We start from the raw sequence: 18,923 nt of genomic DNA on the forward strand, positions 1-18,923 counted from the left end.
TCATGGAAAAAAAGAGAGGATTTTTATGATGTTTTCCACACAGTCTAGTGGGTTTGGAGGATGCATTCTATTCTGAGTAAGATCTGCAAGCTGTTGAGGTTACTTGGGTCTGAAGGTGCAGGGTTTGTGCATGTATTCTGTATGGAACATACATGCTTATTCCCCACATATAAAGGTTTTATTCTTTTGCATTCCCAGTGACAGTAGAATGAGAGTGGTCCCCTGTGTCCTTTCACTTCTGTTCTCGAAAGGAGTGCTGGTATGAGTCGGCAGTGTAGGCTCTGTCTTTTGGGACTGCAGTTGGGGATGTCAGGGTGTGAACAGAGAGAGAAAAGAGACCAAAATAAGAGGGAAGAGGAGGAGACAGGAAAAAGCAAGCAGAAGCTAGCTGAGAAATATCAAAGAGCTGCATGAATTAAATAAATGAGAATGTGTGTCCATCTGTTTCATGGTACATCTTTTTTCAAAAGGCTCTGTAATTGCTGGATTATGAACAACTGCTCCTGAGAACCCCACTGGTGGCATTTTATTGCAGCTTAAAATACGGCTGTGATGCTCAGGAATTGGTCAATTACATTTCTTTCTGAAAGGCTGGCTATTTCCCAAGGATATCAGTGCTTTTCTTCTGCAGTGTTTATGACACAACCCTGTAGTGCAGCCTCTGGTTTTGATTGTTTCCAAACACTTGGGTTTATAGATCTTCAGGCCAGGTGCCTTAAAGTGTGTAGTTTTTACTTGGACTTGTGAAACCTAAGCATATCTGAAAGCAATCTCGAGTGAAACAGAGACATTTTAAGACCTTTACCTATGTTGTTCTACCTGCTGACATATTTAAAGACAGTGAAAATCTGTGTAGAGACTGTGTGGTCTAGTAACAGCCCAGGCTCCCTGTAGCTCCTGTGCTGTGTTTTCTCCTGTTATTAATAGCTTGCAATGGGTTGCAGCTCCTCCATTCTATCGTGGCTCCTCGAACAGGAGGTTTTTCTCACCACTACCTTTGCAGAACTGTCTCTCTTCTGAGAAACAAACCTGCTTGTGCAGCTCTTTTTATCTTGTAATGCAGGCTTTGTGGGTCTCCCACTGTGATGCTGTTAACACAACATTCAGGACGTGTGCAGCCACCCTGTGACTTCAGTGTGCTTTTTATGACATATGCATTACTTCTGTCCCTCCACTTTTCCCCAGGGTAGCAGAGCAGCCAATGACCTAGCTGGGTGTTTTGTTTGTGCTCTTCCCTCTTCCCTCTTCCCTCTTCCCTCTTCCCTCTTCCCTCTTCCCTCTTCCCTCTTCCCTCTTCCCTCTTCCCTCTTCCCTCTTCCCTCTTCCCTCTTCCCTCTTCCCTCTTCCCTCTTCCCTCTTCCCTCTTCCCTCTTCCCTCTTCCCTCTTCCCTCTTCCCTCTTCCCTCTTCCCTCTTCCCTCTTCCCTCTTCCCTCTTCCCTCTTCCCTCTTCCCTCTTCCCTCTTCCCTCTTCCCTCTTCCCTCTTCCCTCTTCCCTCTTCCCTCTTCCCTCTTCCCTCTTCCCTCTTCCCTCTTCCCTCTTCCCTCTTCCCTCTTCCCTCTTCCCTCTTCCCTCTTCCCTCTTCCCTCTTCCCTCTTCCCTCTTCCCCTTTGTCAAAGCAACTATTCTTTTTAAAGCCAGCCATCATCCAGCTGTAGAATCTCTGCTGAGTAGTGTTGGGCCTCTGACTGATGGCAGACACAATTTGGCAATTCTTTTTAGAGAGAAAGGAAATGTGTTTGGAGAAGAGAGAAAGGAAACTGTAGCCCAGCTAACCTACCTTAATAAACAGTCTAAAACTGCTGCGTTTCTTTCCAAACATGAAGCATTTTCATTAAACACTCAGCACAGAGTTTGAATTCCAGTCTGAAGTGACAATCTGGGCTCAGCTGCAGTCATTCTCTGCAGTGAGCAAATCTCATGTTGATTTTTTTTTAAAGGGAATTTCATTTTCATAATTTACTGCAGAGTGCCTTCTCAAACAATCCTGGTGCAGCATGCTGTCTGTATTTTGCTTGCTGTTCCTGATGACTTGATTCCCCTCACACCCCCTTCCTTAATTATGCATATTTGTTGCATACTGCTTACTGAAAAAAAAGCATTTACTATTTGATTTTTCTCACTGGAATGCAGAATGAGCTCAGGGAAGTCTTGGTATTCAGAGCTGATATTTGGTATCTTTCAGTATTCAGTATCACTAAGGTTGGAAGAGACCTCAAAGATCATCTAGTCCAACCTGCCACCACAGACCTCATGACTAGAGTAGGGAGGACACTACTGCCCACTTTACAATGGGAGTGGTGAAATACTGGAACAGGTTGCCCACAGATGTGGTTGAGACTCTGTTCCTGGGTGCATTAAAGATCAGACTCAGTGTGGCCCTGGGCAGCCTGATCTAGTTGGAGGCATCCCTGCTGTCTGCAGGGACCCTCACAGTTCATCTTGCCCAACCGCCTTGTAGTCAGCAGGGCCACTTCCAACTAGAGCAGCCTTCCAGGGCCACAGTGAGTCTGGTCTTGAATATCTCTAGGGACAGGGCCTCAAATACATCTCTGGGCAACTTGTTCCAGCATTTTACCCCTCACATTGTAAAGAACTTCCTCCTGATGTCCAACCTAAATCTACCCTGATCCACCATTGCCCTTTGTCCTATCACTACAAGTCTTTCTAAACAGTCCTTTGCCAGCCTTCCTCTAGGTCCCTTTCAGTTGCTGAAATGCAGCTACAAGGTCTTCTAGCAGTCTTCTGTGTCTTTCAGTGGGGGCCTCATTGCATTCTTTCCTAACCAAATGGAGGCCAGCTACAAACAATTTAAGGAGATAGCTCCCTGTTGCAGCAAAGTAGCACAGTACAATGTCATTTCAAGTTAAGCAGGAAGTGTGGCTGACCTGAAGTCAGTGTCTCCACGTGGAGCTTTGCAATCAAAGGTGTAAGCTGTGTGCGATGTGCAGTGGGTTTTGTATTTGCAGCAGTGCAGCTGCACCATGAAGCACTGTCCCCTGTCATCATGCCCTGGTGCTTCAGAAAATGACAGGAGAAAGTACTCATTTCTGCAGCGCTGAGCTTCCCCCAAATGCTATTAGGGACCTCAGTAAATATATCATCTTCGTAGAATAACAAGAGGTTAAGCTGCTGCAAACACAATTTTCCCAGTTTCTGGTCCAGTGTCTTGTCAGCTGATATTACATGCTTGAATAGCTCCCTAGATGTAGTTTATCTGCCAAGCTACATTTTTATTATGCAGCTTGTAATAGGCTGAACCATGAACTTTGCTGCAGACAGAACCCCCATTTTCTGCAGCAAAACAAACCCAGCAAGGACAAGGGTTCATATGGCAAGATCTTGATCGAAAGCAGTGTGTGTTAGCTGCAAGAGATTATTTTCTGTAATGGCTTTGTGAGAATCCCAGACTGTAAATGATAGACTTCTCTGATGAGCACTTAAAATGATAACAGAAGATGGCTGTCGAGGCAGATGCGAGGTTAAAGCAGAAACCATCCGATTTTTCTTTGCAAGTCCAAATACACTGAGCAGCTCCAGAGAAACACTGCATTCTGAAGTTCCAAGGGAGTGCACACACCCAAATGATTATTTGTTTCTTTGTTTTTTCCCAGAGGAAGCTTAATTTTAATGAAATCTTGTTGATTCTGTTGCTGGACTGACAAAACAGACCTTGCCTCGGTCCTATATTTACACTCCAGTTAAAAATGTGAAAGGCATTTGAGCTAGAAGAGAAATTGCAGTTCTTGCAACAATCTCACCTCTTGAAGATTAAACCCCCCCCACCCTGCAACTAAGCAGTTAATTCAGTGATTTTTATCTCCTCATGGTGCTGAGCTAATTGCATTTTATTCCTAAACCGGCCACGTAATGATTCATCTTCCTGTAGCACTCAGGAACAGGAGAGGGACCAAAAGGAATTCTTGAAAGAAATGCAATTTCACTTGGGTTTGCAGCGCTTAAAAAAATACAGCAGAGGATTTTGGGGGCTTCCCAAGTCTCAGAGCTGAAGTAAATGCAATGATTGGAGAATTTATTTTCATTTAGAATCAATAATTGGAGTATGAAATTGGATCTCTGGATACAGTTGAAAGCCAAAGTAATTTAATTGCTACTTAGCAGATTAGGGTTTTTGGTTTGGTCTTGGTTTTGTTTTGTTTTCAATGCAAAGATTCTTCCCTAAGCAAGAATCAATCATAAAGACCCTGAAAATGAGAGGGAGAAGGACAAGAGGAAGCGATGTGCCTTAATGGAAAAGGCAGGAATAGTTTGTAGGTGACACTCGCTCAGCTTTGTATATTAAAGGCAGTACTAGCAGCGCCCCAACATACTTGCTTTGGGTGATGGTGCCCTACACTGCAGTGGTGACTGTTGCACTGGTGTAGAGCAGGATCATTTGTTCTTACCTCCTTTACTTCTTCACTTCTCCTCCAGGTAATTCAGAGCATTTTAAAGAACGCTTATGTCCCATTTGTCGCTATTCACAAAAGCTACCAGGTTTGTTTTTCAGAGTTAAGCCCAGTGAAGCTAACTAAACCAGAGTTTCCCTTAAGAGAAGCATTTTGTTTCATGCACTGTGTGGCACATGGCTGCTGCTTTTGGAGGCATTTTTTCCCTCCTCTGCAAATGAGATTTGTTTTGAAATGTATACTGTGGTATTTCCACAAGCATTGTGAAGCTGTGCAGTTGTTCTAACAAGCAATTATGAATGTAACCCTCACCCCCTCCCCAAAGCTTTCCATGTACTGGCCCAGCCCTGCCTTTACTCCACTAACATAAAACTCCAGTGTGAAATGTAAATCTTTCAAAAGTAAAATATTTGCACTGCCTTCCTGCTTATAAAACCCAGGCTCCATGGCACTGTCAAAGGTCTGTGATCAGCAGGAAAATATTCTTGTGCTATTCCAGTCAGCTGAAGATAGGAACAACCCAGGAGACCATAAATCTTATAATGACATGAAAGAAAGATAAATTAGTCTCTTTGAACTCTTTCCCAAGATATGAAGGGCTCCAACTTTTATCTGGTTTTGGGATAAACAGAAACTGAGCAGCAGAATTTCATAAGCAACCCAGTGCAGAGATGTGTTCTCTTAGCTCCTGTTTCACAAAATGAGAAGGCTAATCTTAATCTTGCTGTCATTTGGAGAAAGATCTGGCTTCTAGTTTGCACATATATTAGCCTTTGTTCCTCTCACATATCACCTTGACACCCAGCACAAGTTTGGAGGCCTTTGAAAGTCCAAATTAGTTATCTGAAAGTAGAGGTGCTGCACTAAATCTCTTGAGGTATTTTCCAGGTGACTAAGAACTTGCTAAACAGTAATTAAACTCCCAAGTTCACAGGGAATGGAAGCCAATTTCTGCAATGTATAACTACCATGGGCTTCAAGAGCACTGCAACTGCTACTTCCTTTAAATAACAAGGAGCTTTATGATCACTCTGTTGACCCAAAGAAGTGTTCCTGTAAAGGATCTCAGCCAAAGAGAGCAAACCCTGTGTATTTCACAAACACAGCATCATCTCTCTACCTGAGTATGTATATTGAGGTCTTGGTTGTGCTGGCCTTTACCTTACTCTTGGCAATCATCAGTGGTCTCTTGCAGGACTTCATTCTTGCTGTCTGTTTGGTGCTAATCAGGTCCTCTCTTAAACTGGTATAGTTTGGAGAAGAAGGGATGCAAGTATGAAGTACCTGTGAGCACTGAGGGAGTCAGGGTTCACTTTGAATGTGTTATGCTGAGGCGGAAAGGGAAGACAGATGTCTGGAAAATGTTAGTGCCTGTAATTGCAGCTTCTGTTTGCAGTGTTGTACTTGATTAGCAATACACAATACTTTGTTAGCAGTATCTTAAATCACCTTTTGGTTGGTGGTTTTGTTGGTTTTTTTGTTTCCTTTTGAAAGGATGCAAAGGATAACTTCTGATGCCAGTGAAGAACAGAAACCTCTTTTGTAGCAGATGAAGTTTCAAAAAAATCAATGGAATCTCTGTTCTCGGCCAGCACTTTTGTACCAGTGAGAGACATCTCATTGGTGAACCATCCAAAACTGCAAATGAGGCATAAAGCAGGATTCATGTACAATAATGAGGTGCCAAGAAATTTCAATTGATTGTGAGTCAGATGAAGATGAAATTGTCTGAAATACACTACACCATGCTTCCTGCAAGGTGCAACATTTGCTGTATATTGAGCCTGCCTCTATTAATGTGTGTTACAAGTCCTCCTCTGCTTATTCAACCAGAGTATACCAGCATTCTGTTCCTGTCAGCTATTCCTTCAGCCAGAGAAATGAAGTCTTGGTTAGACCTTTTCTAACTCTGATTGTCCCCTTCCACCCTAACTGCATTGCTTTAATACCTTAAAAAGTATTACCTGTATGTTTTGTACCACAGGTGCATGCACAAAGGGATATATTCATACTAAAAGCTTAGGATGTAGAGCCATTGCAGCCAACTGTCAGGGAAATGGAGAACTGATTATAGGATCATTCCATGACTCAGAATTTACAGGCATTATTTTGTGGAGGAAGCCCACCAGTCCTGAAGAAAACCCAGATGTATTTCTCCTGTAGGAAGCCTACTAGTCCTACAGACATGGAAAAAAAATAAGCAGTATGTATGAATTGTCTTAATTCAAAGTAGGATCATGGCCTTGCAGGCTTGAAGAAGGAATGTGTAAGTTTGTCAGGCAAATGGGTTGGTGGGGTCTCTTGCTGAATGCAATCTTTGCCACAGCAGCTTTTCTGATAAAGATTTTAGGGACTTTAAGATGGGAGATCTGGCATCGATGGGAAACTTGTTAGGGAAACACTCAGCTCCACAAAATGCCTGGAATATATGCTGGGACAGTGCATGGGCAGGAAAAAGGGAGAGAAGGTACCTAGATGGATATTTTTTTCCCCCTGACTTGGTGTCAGAGCACAGCCAAGGCAGGAACTGGAAAGTGTGCTCAGAAAGCGTTCTCAGATCCAGCAATAGAAATGCCACCACGGAGTCATACTCCTGCCTCCTGAGCAAGGTGCTTAGACAAGCGCCAGAACACTTCACTAGATCTATTTTTGGACACTCATGCAATTTTTGCTCACGTGAACTTTTTTTCACATGCTCCTCGTTCTATTGATTACATAGGAAGGAAAAATTGGTTAGGCTTTTAAACTGCTCACCTTAGTCATATTTAAGTGGAATGAATCTGGGCATCTATGTTAATAACTTCAGGGAATGATTCAGACAATCTAAATTCAACCTCTTAATCTGCCTCAAATCAATAACACCTTCATTTCTGAGCATAGAATTCCTTAAGCAAGAAATACTTCGAAATGCCCAGATCTGAGGCAGGAATTAGGTGCTGGAGCTTTCTTGTAGGCCAGAGGAAAACCATCTCTTAGCTGTTTTTATGAACAGGTCCTGGTGCATATAATATTAACCAAACAGCAAAAGCCAAAGTGCCTTATTTCACTAGTGCTGGAAATAAAACCCCTCAAGTTCAGCACTATTCCATTTTCTGTTTTAAGTAAGAAGATGCAACTTAAGCTTTTTCTCTGTGTTATGAGCTGCCCTGCCAATAGAAGCTTTATTTGCAGAATACAGAATTAACCAGGTTGGAAAAGACCTTTGAGATCATCCAGCACCGTCTAATCAACTAAACCATGGCACTAAATGCCTTATGCAGGCTCTTCCTAAGCACTTCCAGTGATGGGGACTCCACCACCTCCCTGGGCAGCACATCCCAATGGCCAATCTCTCTTTCTGGGAAGAATTGCTTCCTAACATCCAGCCTAAACCTCCCCTGGCACAGCCTGAGACTGTGTCCTCTTGTTCTGGGGATGGTTGCCTGGGAGAAGAGACCAACCCCCAGCTGGCTACAACCTTCCTTTGGGTAGTTGTAGACAGCAAGAGTGTCTCCCCTGAGCCTCCTCTTCTCCATGCAAGATGTATATATATTGTGTAATACGTGCATGAGAGTGAGAGAGAGAGAAGAAATGATTAGAATTAAAGGTTTCATGTAATTATTTTCAACTATTCGATGCCTTGTCATATTTAAATAAAATTTTCCATATTGTCTTGCAAGAGAATTCCAGAAAGAGGTTTGGAAGCCATAATCTATGTTGAGTTAAGGAAATTAACCAATAGGTCAAAGTTATCCACGTTAATGATAGCATAAAAATAATTACCCTGAGAGGGATACCTACTTCTGAGGGACACCTACTGATTCCTTTCAGGAAGTAGTGCTGTTGTGGTGCAGTCTGTCATTCTTAGTAACAAAAGGATCAAAAAGGGTAATTTTTGTATTTCCCTTCTCCAGCTGATGCTTGGAACTTCCCCCATCTTACTCACCCTGCAGTGTGCTGTTTGCCTGGTCAGTGCCAGTTTGTGTGCGTGTCCATACGAGGCCTGACAGCAGGATCCCCCGAGTGAACATATGGCACACTTCCTGCCTTTGTCTTAGCTGAGTTTGAAATACAATACAGAGTTACAGATTTTTAACAGCAAAATGGTTTGTAATAAATGAGTCACCAAACATTTAACTTTCAAAGCCTTCCCTTTTTCTTTTTTCCCCTTTCATAGATTTTAAAGTTACTTATGCCATAACTGGTTAAAAGAGGAGAAAATCTCAGCTTCCAAATGTTGTCTTTGTAGAATGTGTTCTTTCCAAGCTCATAAGGGTGCAGCTAAAATCTCCTGTTTAACTTGCTTGCCACTCTTCAGAATTAAACCCATACTATCAATGGATGATGATTAGTCCTTTAATTCACTTAAGACCATGATGAGATGCAGGGAAATTAATTTCTTGGCTCATCACAGAACTTCAGCTCACTCAACTGGGGACAGTTGGCACTTTCTTGCTTAGGAAATCCAAAGTGGATGTGGAATCTCCCATCAATCCTTGGCCTTTTGGACCGATGTAGATTAGGCTCCTTGACTTTCTTGGGAAACTCTGTATGTCAAGGTTAATTTTGCCTTTCATTAGAAGACAGACAGTTGCTGTCCTTTCCCCCCCTGCTGTTGATGGCATTAGTGCTGAGAATTTTCGGAGATGGGCATGTTCAGAGTCCAGTAAAGCTGCAAAATGTAAACTGACAGCTTATCTTTGTATTTTATCCTGGATGTAAGTAGATTAATCAGAGCGTGCTCTTAACCATTTGAAGCGTTGTCATGCTTGCTGGGTGAGTTCCTGGGTGAGGATGGGCGCACAGCCTGCTCCCACTGACACTAGAGCAGCTCCAGTGCTGGGAAACGTGCTAGAGGCGCAGCGCTGAACTGCGCTTTTGGGCTTGGAGCCAAAGACTATTGGCATGCAGCATTATCCCTGACTGCCCTGGAATTAGGCTACTAAACAGTTGCTGCTACAGGGAATGGTAGCTCAACAGATTTAAAACAGCAAAGTTCTATTACCTTCAGCACAGCAATTGAGAGCACGCTGGGGTTCACACCTCTCTTATCTGGAGCACTGATGTTATTCTTATCTGGAACCCGAACCAGATCACTTAAGTTTTATTCCTGAAGTGTTTGACAGGTAATGTACTTCCAAATTTTGTGATGCTTAACTATTTTTGTAAAACTCATTCTAAACATAATTTTTGGTTGTTTTTAATTATTTGATATTGCTACTGGTAGATCAGGAGATAAACTTCGAGTCTTTTGTGCATGGGATGCTATCAGCAGCAAGTTCTGCTGACTGTCTTTCTACTAACAAAGTCAATGGGTAATGGTTAAATTTTACCCAGCCTTCTTTGATGCACACTGACTTGGGTCTTTCTCCTTGTATGATGATGCTAATTTTCACACAGCTTGCTGGAATTGAACTATTTTAATATTTATACCCCTATGAAATCAGTCTCCTCAAGCATATTAATCTTGGTAATAGATGGTGATATGGACAGAAAAATCAATAATTGGACTGTTCAGATTTCTAAGTCTCTGATCCTTGGCTTAAAATCGGGAATTTAGACTAGAACAAGAGTGTAGATTACTATTAAACAGTTAAATGTGAGGAAGGCAAAGAAAGACATTACAAAGAATTATATGAATATGAACATGAGCAAGCAGTGTGCCCAGGTGACCAAGAAGGCCAAGGGCATCCTGGCCTGTATCAGGAACAGTGTGGCCATCAGGAGCAGGGAGGTCATTCTGCCCTGTGCTCAGCACTGGTTAGGCCACACCTTGAGTCCTGTGTCCAGTTCTGGGCTCCTCAGTTTAGGAAAGATGTTGAGTTGCTGGAAGGTGTCCAGAGAAGGGCAACAAAGCTGGGGAGGGGTCTGGAGCACAGCCCTGTGAGGAGAGGCTGAGGAAGCTGGGGTTGCTTAGCCTGGAGAAGAGGAGGCTCAGGGGAGACCTTCTTGCTCTCTCCAACTCCCAAAGGGAGGTTGTAGCCAGGTGGGGGTTGGGCTCTTCTCCCAGGCAAGCAGCACCAGAGCAAGAGGACACAGTCTCAAGCTGTGCCAGGGGAGGTTTAGTCTGGATGTTAGGAAGCAATTCTTCTCAGAAAGAGAGATTGGCCATTGGGATGTGCTGCCCAAGGAGGTGGTGGAGTTACCATTACTGGAGGTGTTTAGGAAGAGCCTGGATGAGGCACTTGGTGCCATGGTTTAGTTGATCGGATAGTGTTGGATGATAGGTTGGATTTGATGATCTCAAAGGTCTTTTCCAACCTGATCTGGTCTATTCTATTACCTTAAAAATGAAACTAAGGTAAAACTGAAGTAAAAATGCAAGAAAGAAAACCCAATATTTGATGGCTGAACAGAAGGATGAATTTACTTTCTTTCATGTTACTGTACTTTGTTAGTGGATATTTTCTGTAACAAGGTTTTGTCTCTTAGCTGGAATTTCAGTATGTTCCATCATAGACCTGTGACCTGCCTAGCAGGGAATAAAATCAGTATCACTTTTCCATTCTCAATGAATGTTTAACTCAGTGAATTAAATAGTTCCTTCAATATTTAATTGTTTTACGGGAGAGAGAGAGAGAGAACAGCCTCAACTGCAAAGCAAATTCCCTTTGGAATAACCAAGAGGGTGTTGGTGAGGACTTTGTGGGCATATTTGAGGAAGCCAGAAGAGAAACTTGGAACTCAGTTCTCGATGTCCCCAGACTCTGTTCTATCTGCCAGACTTCCTGTCATAAAAAGAAGGCTGTGTTTTGAATGACTGCTCAGGCGCCTGCTGAAGGAGAGCATTTGTGACTACAGTTCATGGACAGAGGCTAATGCTTCCCTGCAGCCTGGATTTAGGTACTTTTATCCTTTTGGGACTGGGCTTTTATCTGCATCCCTCTCCATTATTTCTTATCCTACTTACCCAGGATCCTTGCTTCTGTGGCTCCTACTTCTGTGTGATTAGTTTTAGAGTTGTAGAGTGTGCCTTAATTTGCTAAACTTCTCTTGCAAAACTCAACCTTTGGATATTGATGTGATGAAATAGAAATGAATGTGTGCTTCATCCCAAATGAAAGTCTGGCTTCATTTCACTCAAAACAGCAACATGGAATGTCCAGCCCTGAACTTATTGGAAGTTAGTCCTCTATAATCATTGCCTCACCTTGGAGCAGCAGTTTGCTACTCTGTCCCCAGATGAGTAGTCATATAGATGGTACTAAAGTGGCACCATCCAGTGTACAAGTCCACTGCTAACTTACCTGTCTGAAAAGCACTGTAGAGACTTTTCCTTTTCATAATGAGAATATTTAAGCATCCTGAATATTTAGCTAAATGCCTTGGCAAGGGCACTGCATGCTACCAGCGTACAAGGGTAGCAGCATTACAGATATTTATGTGCTATTAATGATGGAGTTTTATGTAGTATCTAGATGAAAAAGAAATTGAAAAAAATAGAGGTTAGACTTTCAGTATGCTTAAAAAAATCCCACTCTTGCCCCCAAACTCCAAGTGATTCATCTCTCCTGTTTTGTTCTGTGAGTCCATCAAACTATGCTTATGTAATATCTACTAAATGAGAATGGAATTGAATCCAAAATTATACTGGATAGTATCTTTTATCAGAGAACAGTTTTTGTCTTATGAGCTGTAATGCAGAGCTTGAAGGAGGTTGTATGACTTCTCATTGCTTAAGCTACAACCTTCTGTGAAATGCCTCTCCTGTGTAGCTTCAAGTTGTGATGGCCACAAGTAAAGATTGAGATAATACATTTGTGCATATTGTCAGCTTTCTTTGTACAATAGATTTATCTTCAGAGCTTTCTGGAGTCTAAAAACAGAACTCAAAGAAGTGTAATTTATACTTCTAATGGAAAGGTTTTCTATGAATTGAAACTCTCCATATGTACTTGGGAGCTTTCTAGAATAACTTCTCTTCCAAACTCCTCGTAGCTGAAGGGTGTTTATGAAGATTCAGCTTGGCTGGAGAAATTGCTGCTTGTATGGGTATCAGTGTAGCCTGGCTTAATGGATCCAGTGATGCTTTTGCAGGCTTGCCTCTCCATTTTGAAACAGGCTGCCAGCCATGCCAGGTAGTTGCTTAGACCATTTGGCACTCATTGTCCCCGTTCTCTGTATCATCTTAAAGAAGTTTGTGCTCACATAGCACTTGTGTAAAAGTGCTGTGAAGTTTAGTATTATGAAACAGCAATTAGCAAGAGTGTGTGTGTGTGTACATATAAGTATGCAAGTATAAACACACAAAACACTGTAATCACTAGTAAAATTATTTGAATCAGGTCCTCAGCTGTTAGGAAATGCCAGAATCACAAGTGCTTGAGTAGAGCTTGAGTAAGGCTTGGCTTGCCTGGTGCATGTTGGAGTACACAGTTAGGGGCATGTTGAAAAATGAAGCCTGGCCATGTAGGACCTCTTTGTCTTCTAAAATGGATGTTGGAGGGTGTAGGGGGAGTGACCTAAAGAAAAGGAAATCCCAAGCATAAGGGAAAAATTAATTCCTATCTCATGCAGGATTCTTACACGAGGCTTTTAACCTGGGAACACTGAGGACATAATTTCTTAAATCTTAAAAATGGTTCTAAATCCGTCTGTCCTTCACCACAGGAAATCTCTTAATGTGAAGAACACTGAGCTGTAGATCAGTAGCTGGCTGGCAGGACTGACAGAAGGCAACTTTGTACCTTCCCTGTTTTGTTCTCCAGCAATATTAGTCTACAGGAAATAGATTTTCTATCTGATTCTGCAGATGACTTTTGATTGTCAGTTCCATTTTGGTTCTGAAAGGATGGGTGCTTCAGTGGGCACAGCCTGCTCTGCTCATGCTCCTTTGTTCTATCTCCTCCATCCTCTTTTTGCCAAGTTTCTTTTCTTTTCTTGATTCTTCTCAGCTCAAATGATTCCATTTTGGAAAAGGTGGAAGTCACTAAGAAAAGAGCTTAGTAATAACTCTACGTGAGAGGGTCACCACAATGTTAGAGGCCCCATAGCAACTATGGGAAGGAATTGTTCATTAGCCAGTGGGTCTCTTGGGGAGCAATAGGGTGGTCAGAAAAGAAAGGCAATTCTCTTGTGTTTCTGTCCCTTTTGCTTTTTAAATCAGAAAATCATATTTCTAATCATCAGGAAGTTCAATCTTGAGGAAAATTCTAGATATTAATAAAAGTACTTGCACAAAACCTGCTCAATTCTCTGCTGTTCTATCCTTTTACATTTCTCTTCTCTGCATTGAAGGTTTTACTTACCTATCTGCCTGAATATTCCTCATTCCTTACTGCAGAATTAACTGAGTAAAAATCAGACATTTAAAATCTGGATCTCGTTTAGTCAGTAGTTTTATTACAGTGTTACAGAGGGAAAAAGTGATGTCATAACTCCCACTTTAAATATCTGACCATAAAGACGTGGAAAGGTGAATGTCCAACGTTCAGACCTTGGGTGCAGCTCCAGGAACATTTTGGCTTTGACCGTCGGTGAAGTACACAAGAAAGCGGTGATGTAATTGAAGTGCAGGATAAAATATTGTCCTGTGCCTGCCCTGGGGGCAGCATTGGCTCTGCACTGTGCAGTGGTGCATGTGAGAATAATAATTATTTTAATAACTTGTAGCATTTTATGAGGGTGATTCTGTTTCTACCAGCAGATATGTAAATGTCTTTTTGATGGAATGTCTGTAAAGGCAAAACTTCCTATATAGAAATGTGAATTCTCTGCCATGTGGGCAAGGTGAATTACCAAATGCCAGCTTTTCACTTTTATTATGGCAGGATAGCCATGAATACTCGCTAGCTTCTACTCCAGAACCTGAAGGGGGCCTACAGGAGGGCTGGGGAGGGACTTCTCAGGATCTCAGGTAGTGATAGGACTAGGGGGAATGGAATGAAGCTGGAGGGGGGGAGATTGAGGCTGGAGGTGAGGAGGAAGTTCTTCCCCATGAGAGTGGTGAAGCCCTGGAATGGGTTGTCCAGGGAGGTGGGTGAAGCCTGGAGGTATTTAAGACCAGGCTGGACGAGGCTCTGGTCTAGTGTGGGGTGTCCCTGCCCATGGCAGGGGGGTTGGAACTACATGATCCTTGTGGTCCTTTCCAACCCTGACTGATACTATGATACTATGACCTCACCAGTTCCCACCTTTTGCCATACTCATAGCCTACTTTTTTACCCCAAGCAGTAATCCATTTTTCCAGTAGAGATGTTTCCATAATACACAGTGTGCTGCAGCTAATAAAAACAAACATTCCAAACTACTTTGTGAATAGAATAGAATAGAATTAACCAGGTTGGAAGAGACCTTTCTTTGTAGGTTTTCATATGAGTTTTGGGAGCAGTTTTATTAGCATCTACTGTCTCACTCATTACTATTTTTTCCCCTAGTATTTGACATAGGTGCTAGTATTGAGTCTTCTGTACCTTTCAGAGGGCTTGGAGATGAATTTATGCCTTTTTTTGTTGTTGTTTTTGAAAATATGAATTATAGCTGCCATCCTTCTGGCCAGAGAAGCCTGGATGGGTACTCCCTTCTGAGCACATGAATACAGCATTTTAATTAGCTGGAAGGTTGCTTATTCCCATATCTTTTGGGATTAAAAATCCCTTTCAGTGGAAGAGCTTTAATAACGGCCCTCGGTTTATGTTGGTTTATTTGGAGATTTTGTAATTAGTGCTAAGATGCTAAAAGCTGAGGATAGAAAATGAGAGATTCGAAGGAAAAATCTTTTTAATTGTTATTTTTCAATTTGCCAGGGGTAGGGTGCACTGCATGTTATGTAATGCCATCCTCTGGCACACACATGGAACAAAAAGAGGAGAAATGTGTTTTGTAGTCAGGGATACTTATTTCCTGTGCACTTAATGGCATTCACTCTGCATCTCATGCTGCAAAACCTCACTCTGGTACACTGGATGACTGATTCTGCTTCTTGCTCTTAGAATTGCTACCCTATATATATATATATGCACAGGAGACATAGGCTTCTAAGTGGGTTTTCCTCACCGCAGATAGGTATGAAGCACCTAAAGAGAGAACTGGTTTTGCTCAGTGCTATCATTGCTGATTCTGTGCAATACATGCTTTTTAAAAGGCTGCAGACTTCTTATTTCAGAATGTAGTGCATGTCTAATCCAGCCCTTCCTGATAAGTGAGTGTGGAAGTTTGCATGGCTTCGGTGCTGCATGTGAAGCACCTAGGGGCAGTGGTTCCATGTGGGGATGTGTAGTGTTGGCTTCGGTCAGGCACTGAGATTGCATTGAAATGTTTGCACTGAAAACCTGTTCTCTCGTGCCAGGCGTGGTATAGCTTTTCAGATATGAGCTGCAAGGTCTATTGTTACAGCCTCAGTGCTCACATGTAATCTCTGATGTGAGGAGGGTTTTCAGAGTGGTCCTTCTCTCCTGTAGAGCTGCCTTTACATTAAAAAGACCTGCGTGTATGGTCACCGCTGTTAGTCACTTGTACAGGGGAGGGAAGGAGGAGGGGAAGATGCAGAAACCCTCCTCCTCTTCGACAGTAGTAACAGTGTGAGGATGCCTTGCCCTCATTTTCTTTTAATTTTTTTTTCTCCTTTTTACTTCTGAGATTGTATTGCTGGCAGCCAGATGTGCTGAAACTCCTGACGACAGCAGCTATTCACTGCGTGTTTTTAATAGGCTTGGAGAAATATGAGTAGAGTACATGAAAGCAGCTCAGCTTCACACTTCAGCTGGGAATGCCCAAAAAGCTTACTGCTGTTTAGAATCCTTGCCTCAGTCAGGAGAGAGCTGCACGGGTGCTAAATCTTCTACGACTGAATTAGAAGAATAATGACTGTACAATTAACTATCAGTCCCTGCTCATTTAGGCACAGTTTTTACAGAGATCAGGAGAAATATGGAACTTGATTGGCATGTTTGCATTTGATGGTGTGTGCAAAATAGATGACTTTTAAGACAGGTGGTGAAGAAAAATAGAAGGGAAAGGAAAGAGAGAAAAATGCAATTTGAGACGCTGCGCCAGGTCTGCAATTCTGTTTTATCTCATTTCCATGGGGTTTTCTCATCCCCTCCAAACATCTTACAAAATGATCTCTTTGGACAAACGCTGAACAACGCCAGGTGAGTAGAAACGAGATGATTTTTGCCTTGCCGTGTCTCCGCTTGTGCTGGCAGGAAGCTATTTGCATGCATGTCAGTGGTGTACTTTGATAACTGCACTCTCTGATAGGAATATTTGCCTGGTAGCTGTGAGTCTCTTCTCTTGCTGCTTTTCTGTTTTATGTAAGGATTTACATGGGAGCTCAGTCTGCAGAAATAAAGGCAGCAAAGGTGGAGTAAAATATTGAAGATGGTTATGTAGCTTTCAAATACATTAGCTACCATTAGAAGCTGGCATTACAGGCTGTAATCCTTAGTGCATATGAAATATTCATAAACAAATTTGTCTGGGAAAATGATTTCTGTGTGGCTGTGGCAGTGAAAGGATTAAATGCTCAAAGATGTGTCTGTTTAACCGTGCATAATTTGTTGGGGGATGTAAATTAGCAGTTCTGCACACCTTTGGCAAAATAGGCAGAAAGCTGCTGCTTGGTTTTAGAAGCCTGCCTGTGACGTTTTTCCATCATCTTTTTAACTGGCCAAATTATAGCTGATCAGTGGATGCTTTGCAGCAGCTCAGGCAGCTCTGTAGGCTGACTGTGAGCAGCTATTGTTTCGTGGGGGATTAAAAAAATGATAGGGAGAAGTTGTTTACTGGTCTGAGACAGTTCTTGAATTGGTTTCTTAGGATTTTTTTAGTATTTGGGGGGTTGTTACCAAGTGAAATGATGATTTATTTTGGTGGCATTGTTCGGGAGGCATCCTAGCATACTGATGCTTTCAACTTCTTCATGCTGCTGTCAAATATTAACCATAAAAATGATTAAGAATTTTGTCTAGAAGAGTGGGAGTACAGATCAGGGAGGGGGGGAAAAATCATCTTGTAGCTCTTTCCATGGAGAGGGTGCACTGATGGAAACATTCTGGAAAAAGGGTGGAAGTAGTATTGCAGAGACTGTATCCAGCATTCTGATCTTCTTCTCTGTGTCTGTGGGAGAAATCCCTTTTAAATGGGATATTATTTCTTAAACACAGTGATATTTGCACTTAATGCTTCAGAAAACCTTGATCATTTTATCTCACAGAATACTGTAAGGGTTCTCTCCCTTGCTGCTGATGTTTCCCTTATCCATACTTGAATATTTATTTAATGTCACTGTTCCCAAGTTTTGCTATCTTGGTCCTGAATTTCTAATTGGGCATGCCGAATGATGGAGGTAGCTCTAATAATCCTAAGACTGCTTTAGATATAAATGAAATCTGTAGCCAGTGAGATTTTTTTTTTCCTTACATCCCTTTGCTGTACTGTGGAATCTTTGAAGCTCTACAAAATGGAGCAATAATTTATGTATTATCAGCTGTGACTGTAAACCAGTGCATATTTCCAAGCGCATAGTTTCAGGCCTGCAGCAGCCAAGAAAGCCCTTAGCAACTGCTCCAATCAGCTGCAAACCAAGCAGTGATTCTCTGGTTTTGCAGATCGAAATGCATGCTCTTTGGCTTCTTTTTTTTGGGGTGGTGGTTGTTGTTTTATTTATCCCCCCCCCAAGATAGATGTGCACGGTGCTTTTACCTGTGTATCTTCCTTGTAAAGTCTCTGGCAAGAGCTGCATCTGGTGTTGGTGTCAAACCTAAAGACCACCAGAGAATTATTATGTTGCGTTTGAAATGTGCCTGAGATTTAGAATGATGTTTGTTCTAGAAGGCTGGCAAACAAGGAGGGATTGTTAGGAAATCCAGCCTCCCACTCTGGGTTAGACAGAGAGAGTGTGTCTGTGTTTCTAAGGAGCGATGTCGTGATTTTCCCGGAGCCAATTTTGGCCCCCAAGAAAACCCTCTGTCATTTTAAACAACGTGCAGCAGCAACCTGGGAGACCTGGGACATGCTTTCTGTGTCTCCCAAAGTTAGTTAGTGGAAAGTTTTTAAATGTTATTCAGTAAAAAAGGCTTTTGTCTTCTTAATGAGTGTTTTAAATCTGATCTTGACGAGAAGGGCTTGGAAGAAGTCATCTATTGGACAGTGACTAAACCAGTCTTGCTGTTGATTTTGGAGGCTAGTCCTTTTTGTAGTCATACTGCTTTCAAAAATGATAACTATTCTAAGTAATGTACATGTTAGGTGGGTTTTTCACTTCAAGCATTGCCCCATTAATGTAAGGCATTTGCTAAAAACATTAATTGTTCATGCATTAGGAAGTGTGGTAGGAAAATCAAACCCACCTCCAGCCTGCAAAAGGTTCTGTTTCGAGGTGTACTCTTTGGACTTCCAAGTTGAAAGTTTTGTCAGACTAAAAAGGGAGGATACTTTGGGTTTTAAGGTTTTTCTTTCTTCTTTTTTTTTTTTTCATATCTAAAAAGAAAGAGTAAAGAGTCCACAAAGATAACAGCTGACAGCACCGAGCGAGTAGCTGCTGCTTACCCAGAGCAGTAATGTGGAGAAAGGGCATTTATTCATTTAATGCAAT

The 18,923-nt window shown here is 42.1% G+C and overlaps 1 protein-coding gene across 48 annotated transcripts in view; it reads left to right on the top strand.

Annotated features, from left to right (window-relative positions):
- The window catches only part of RIMS2 (regulating synaptic membrane exocytosis 2), a 378,604-nt gene that overhangs the window by 95,620 nt on the left and 264,061 nt on the right, over positions 1 to 18,923 (top strand). For 6 of the 48 annotated variants that reach the window (XM_068161258.1, XM_068161250.1, XM_068161262.1 and 3 more), the window contains exon 1: positions 15,918 to 16,479. The exons of the other annotated variants lie outside the window; for them this stretch is intronic. In XM_068161258.1, the coding sequence (XP_068017359.1) occupies positions 16,358 to 16,479 (122 nt within the window). In that variant the 5' untranslated portion in view covers positions 15,918 to 16,357. Of the gene's footprint in view, positions 1 to 15,917; positions 16,480 to 18,923 lie in introns of those variants that run through there. 48 annotated transcript variants of the gene reach the window in all.

This window comes from Melanerpes formicivorus, unplaced genomic scaffold (assembly GCF_026170545.1).
Source record: "Melanerpes formicivorus ecotype bairdi unplaced genomic scaffold, bMelFor1.0.p_v2 SCAF_56, whole genome shotgun sequence".
Lineage (NCBI taxonomy): Eukaryota > Metazoa > Chordata > Aves > Piciformes > Picidae > Melanerpes > Melanerpes formicivorus.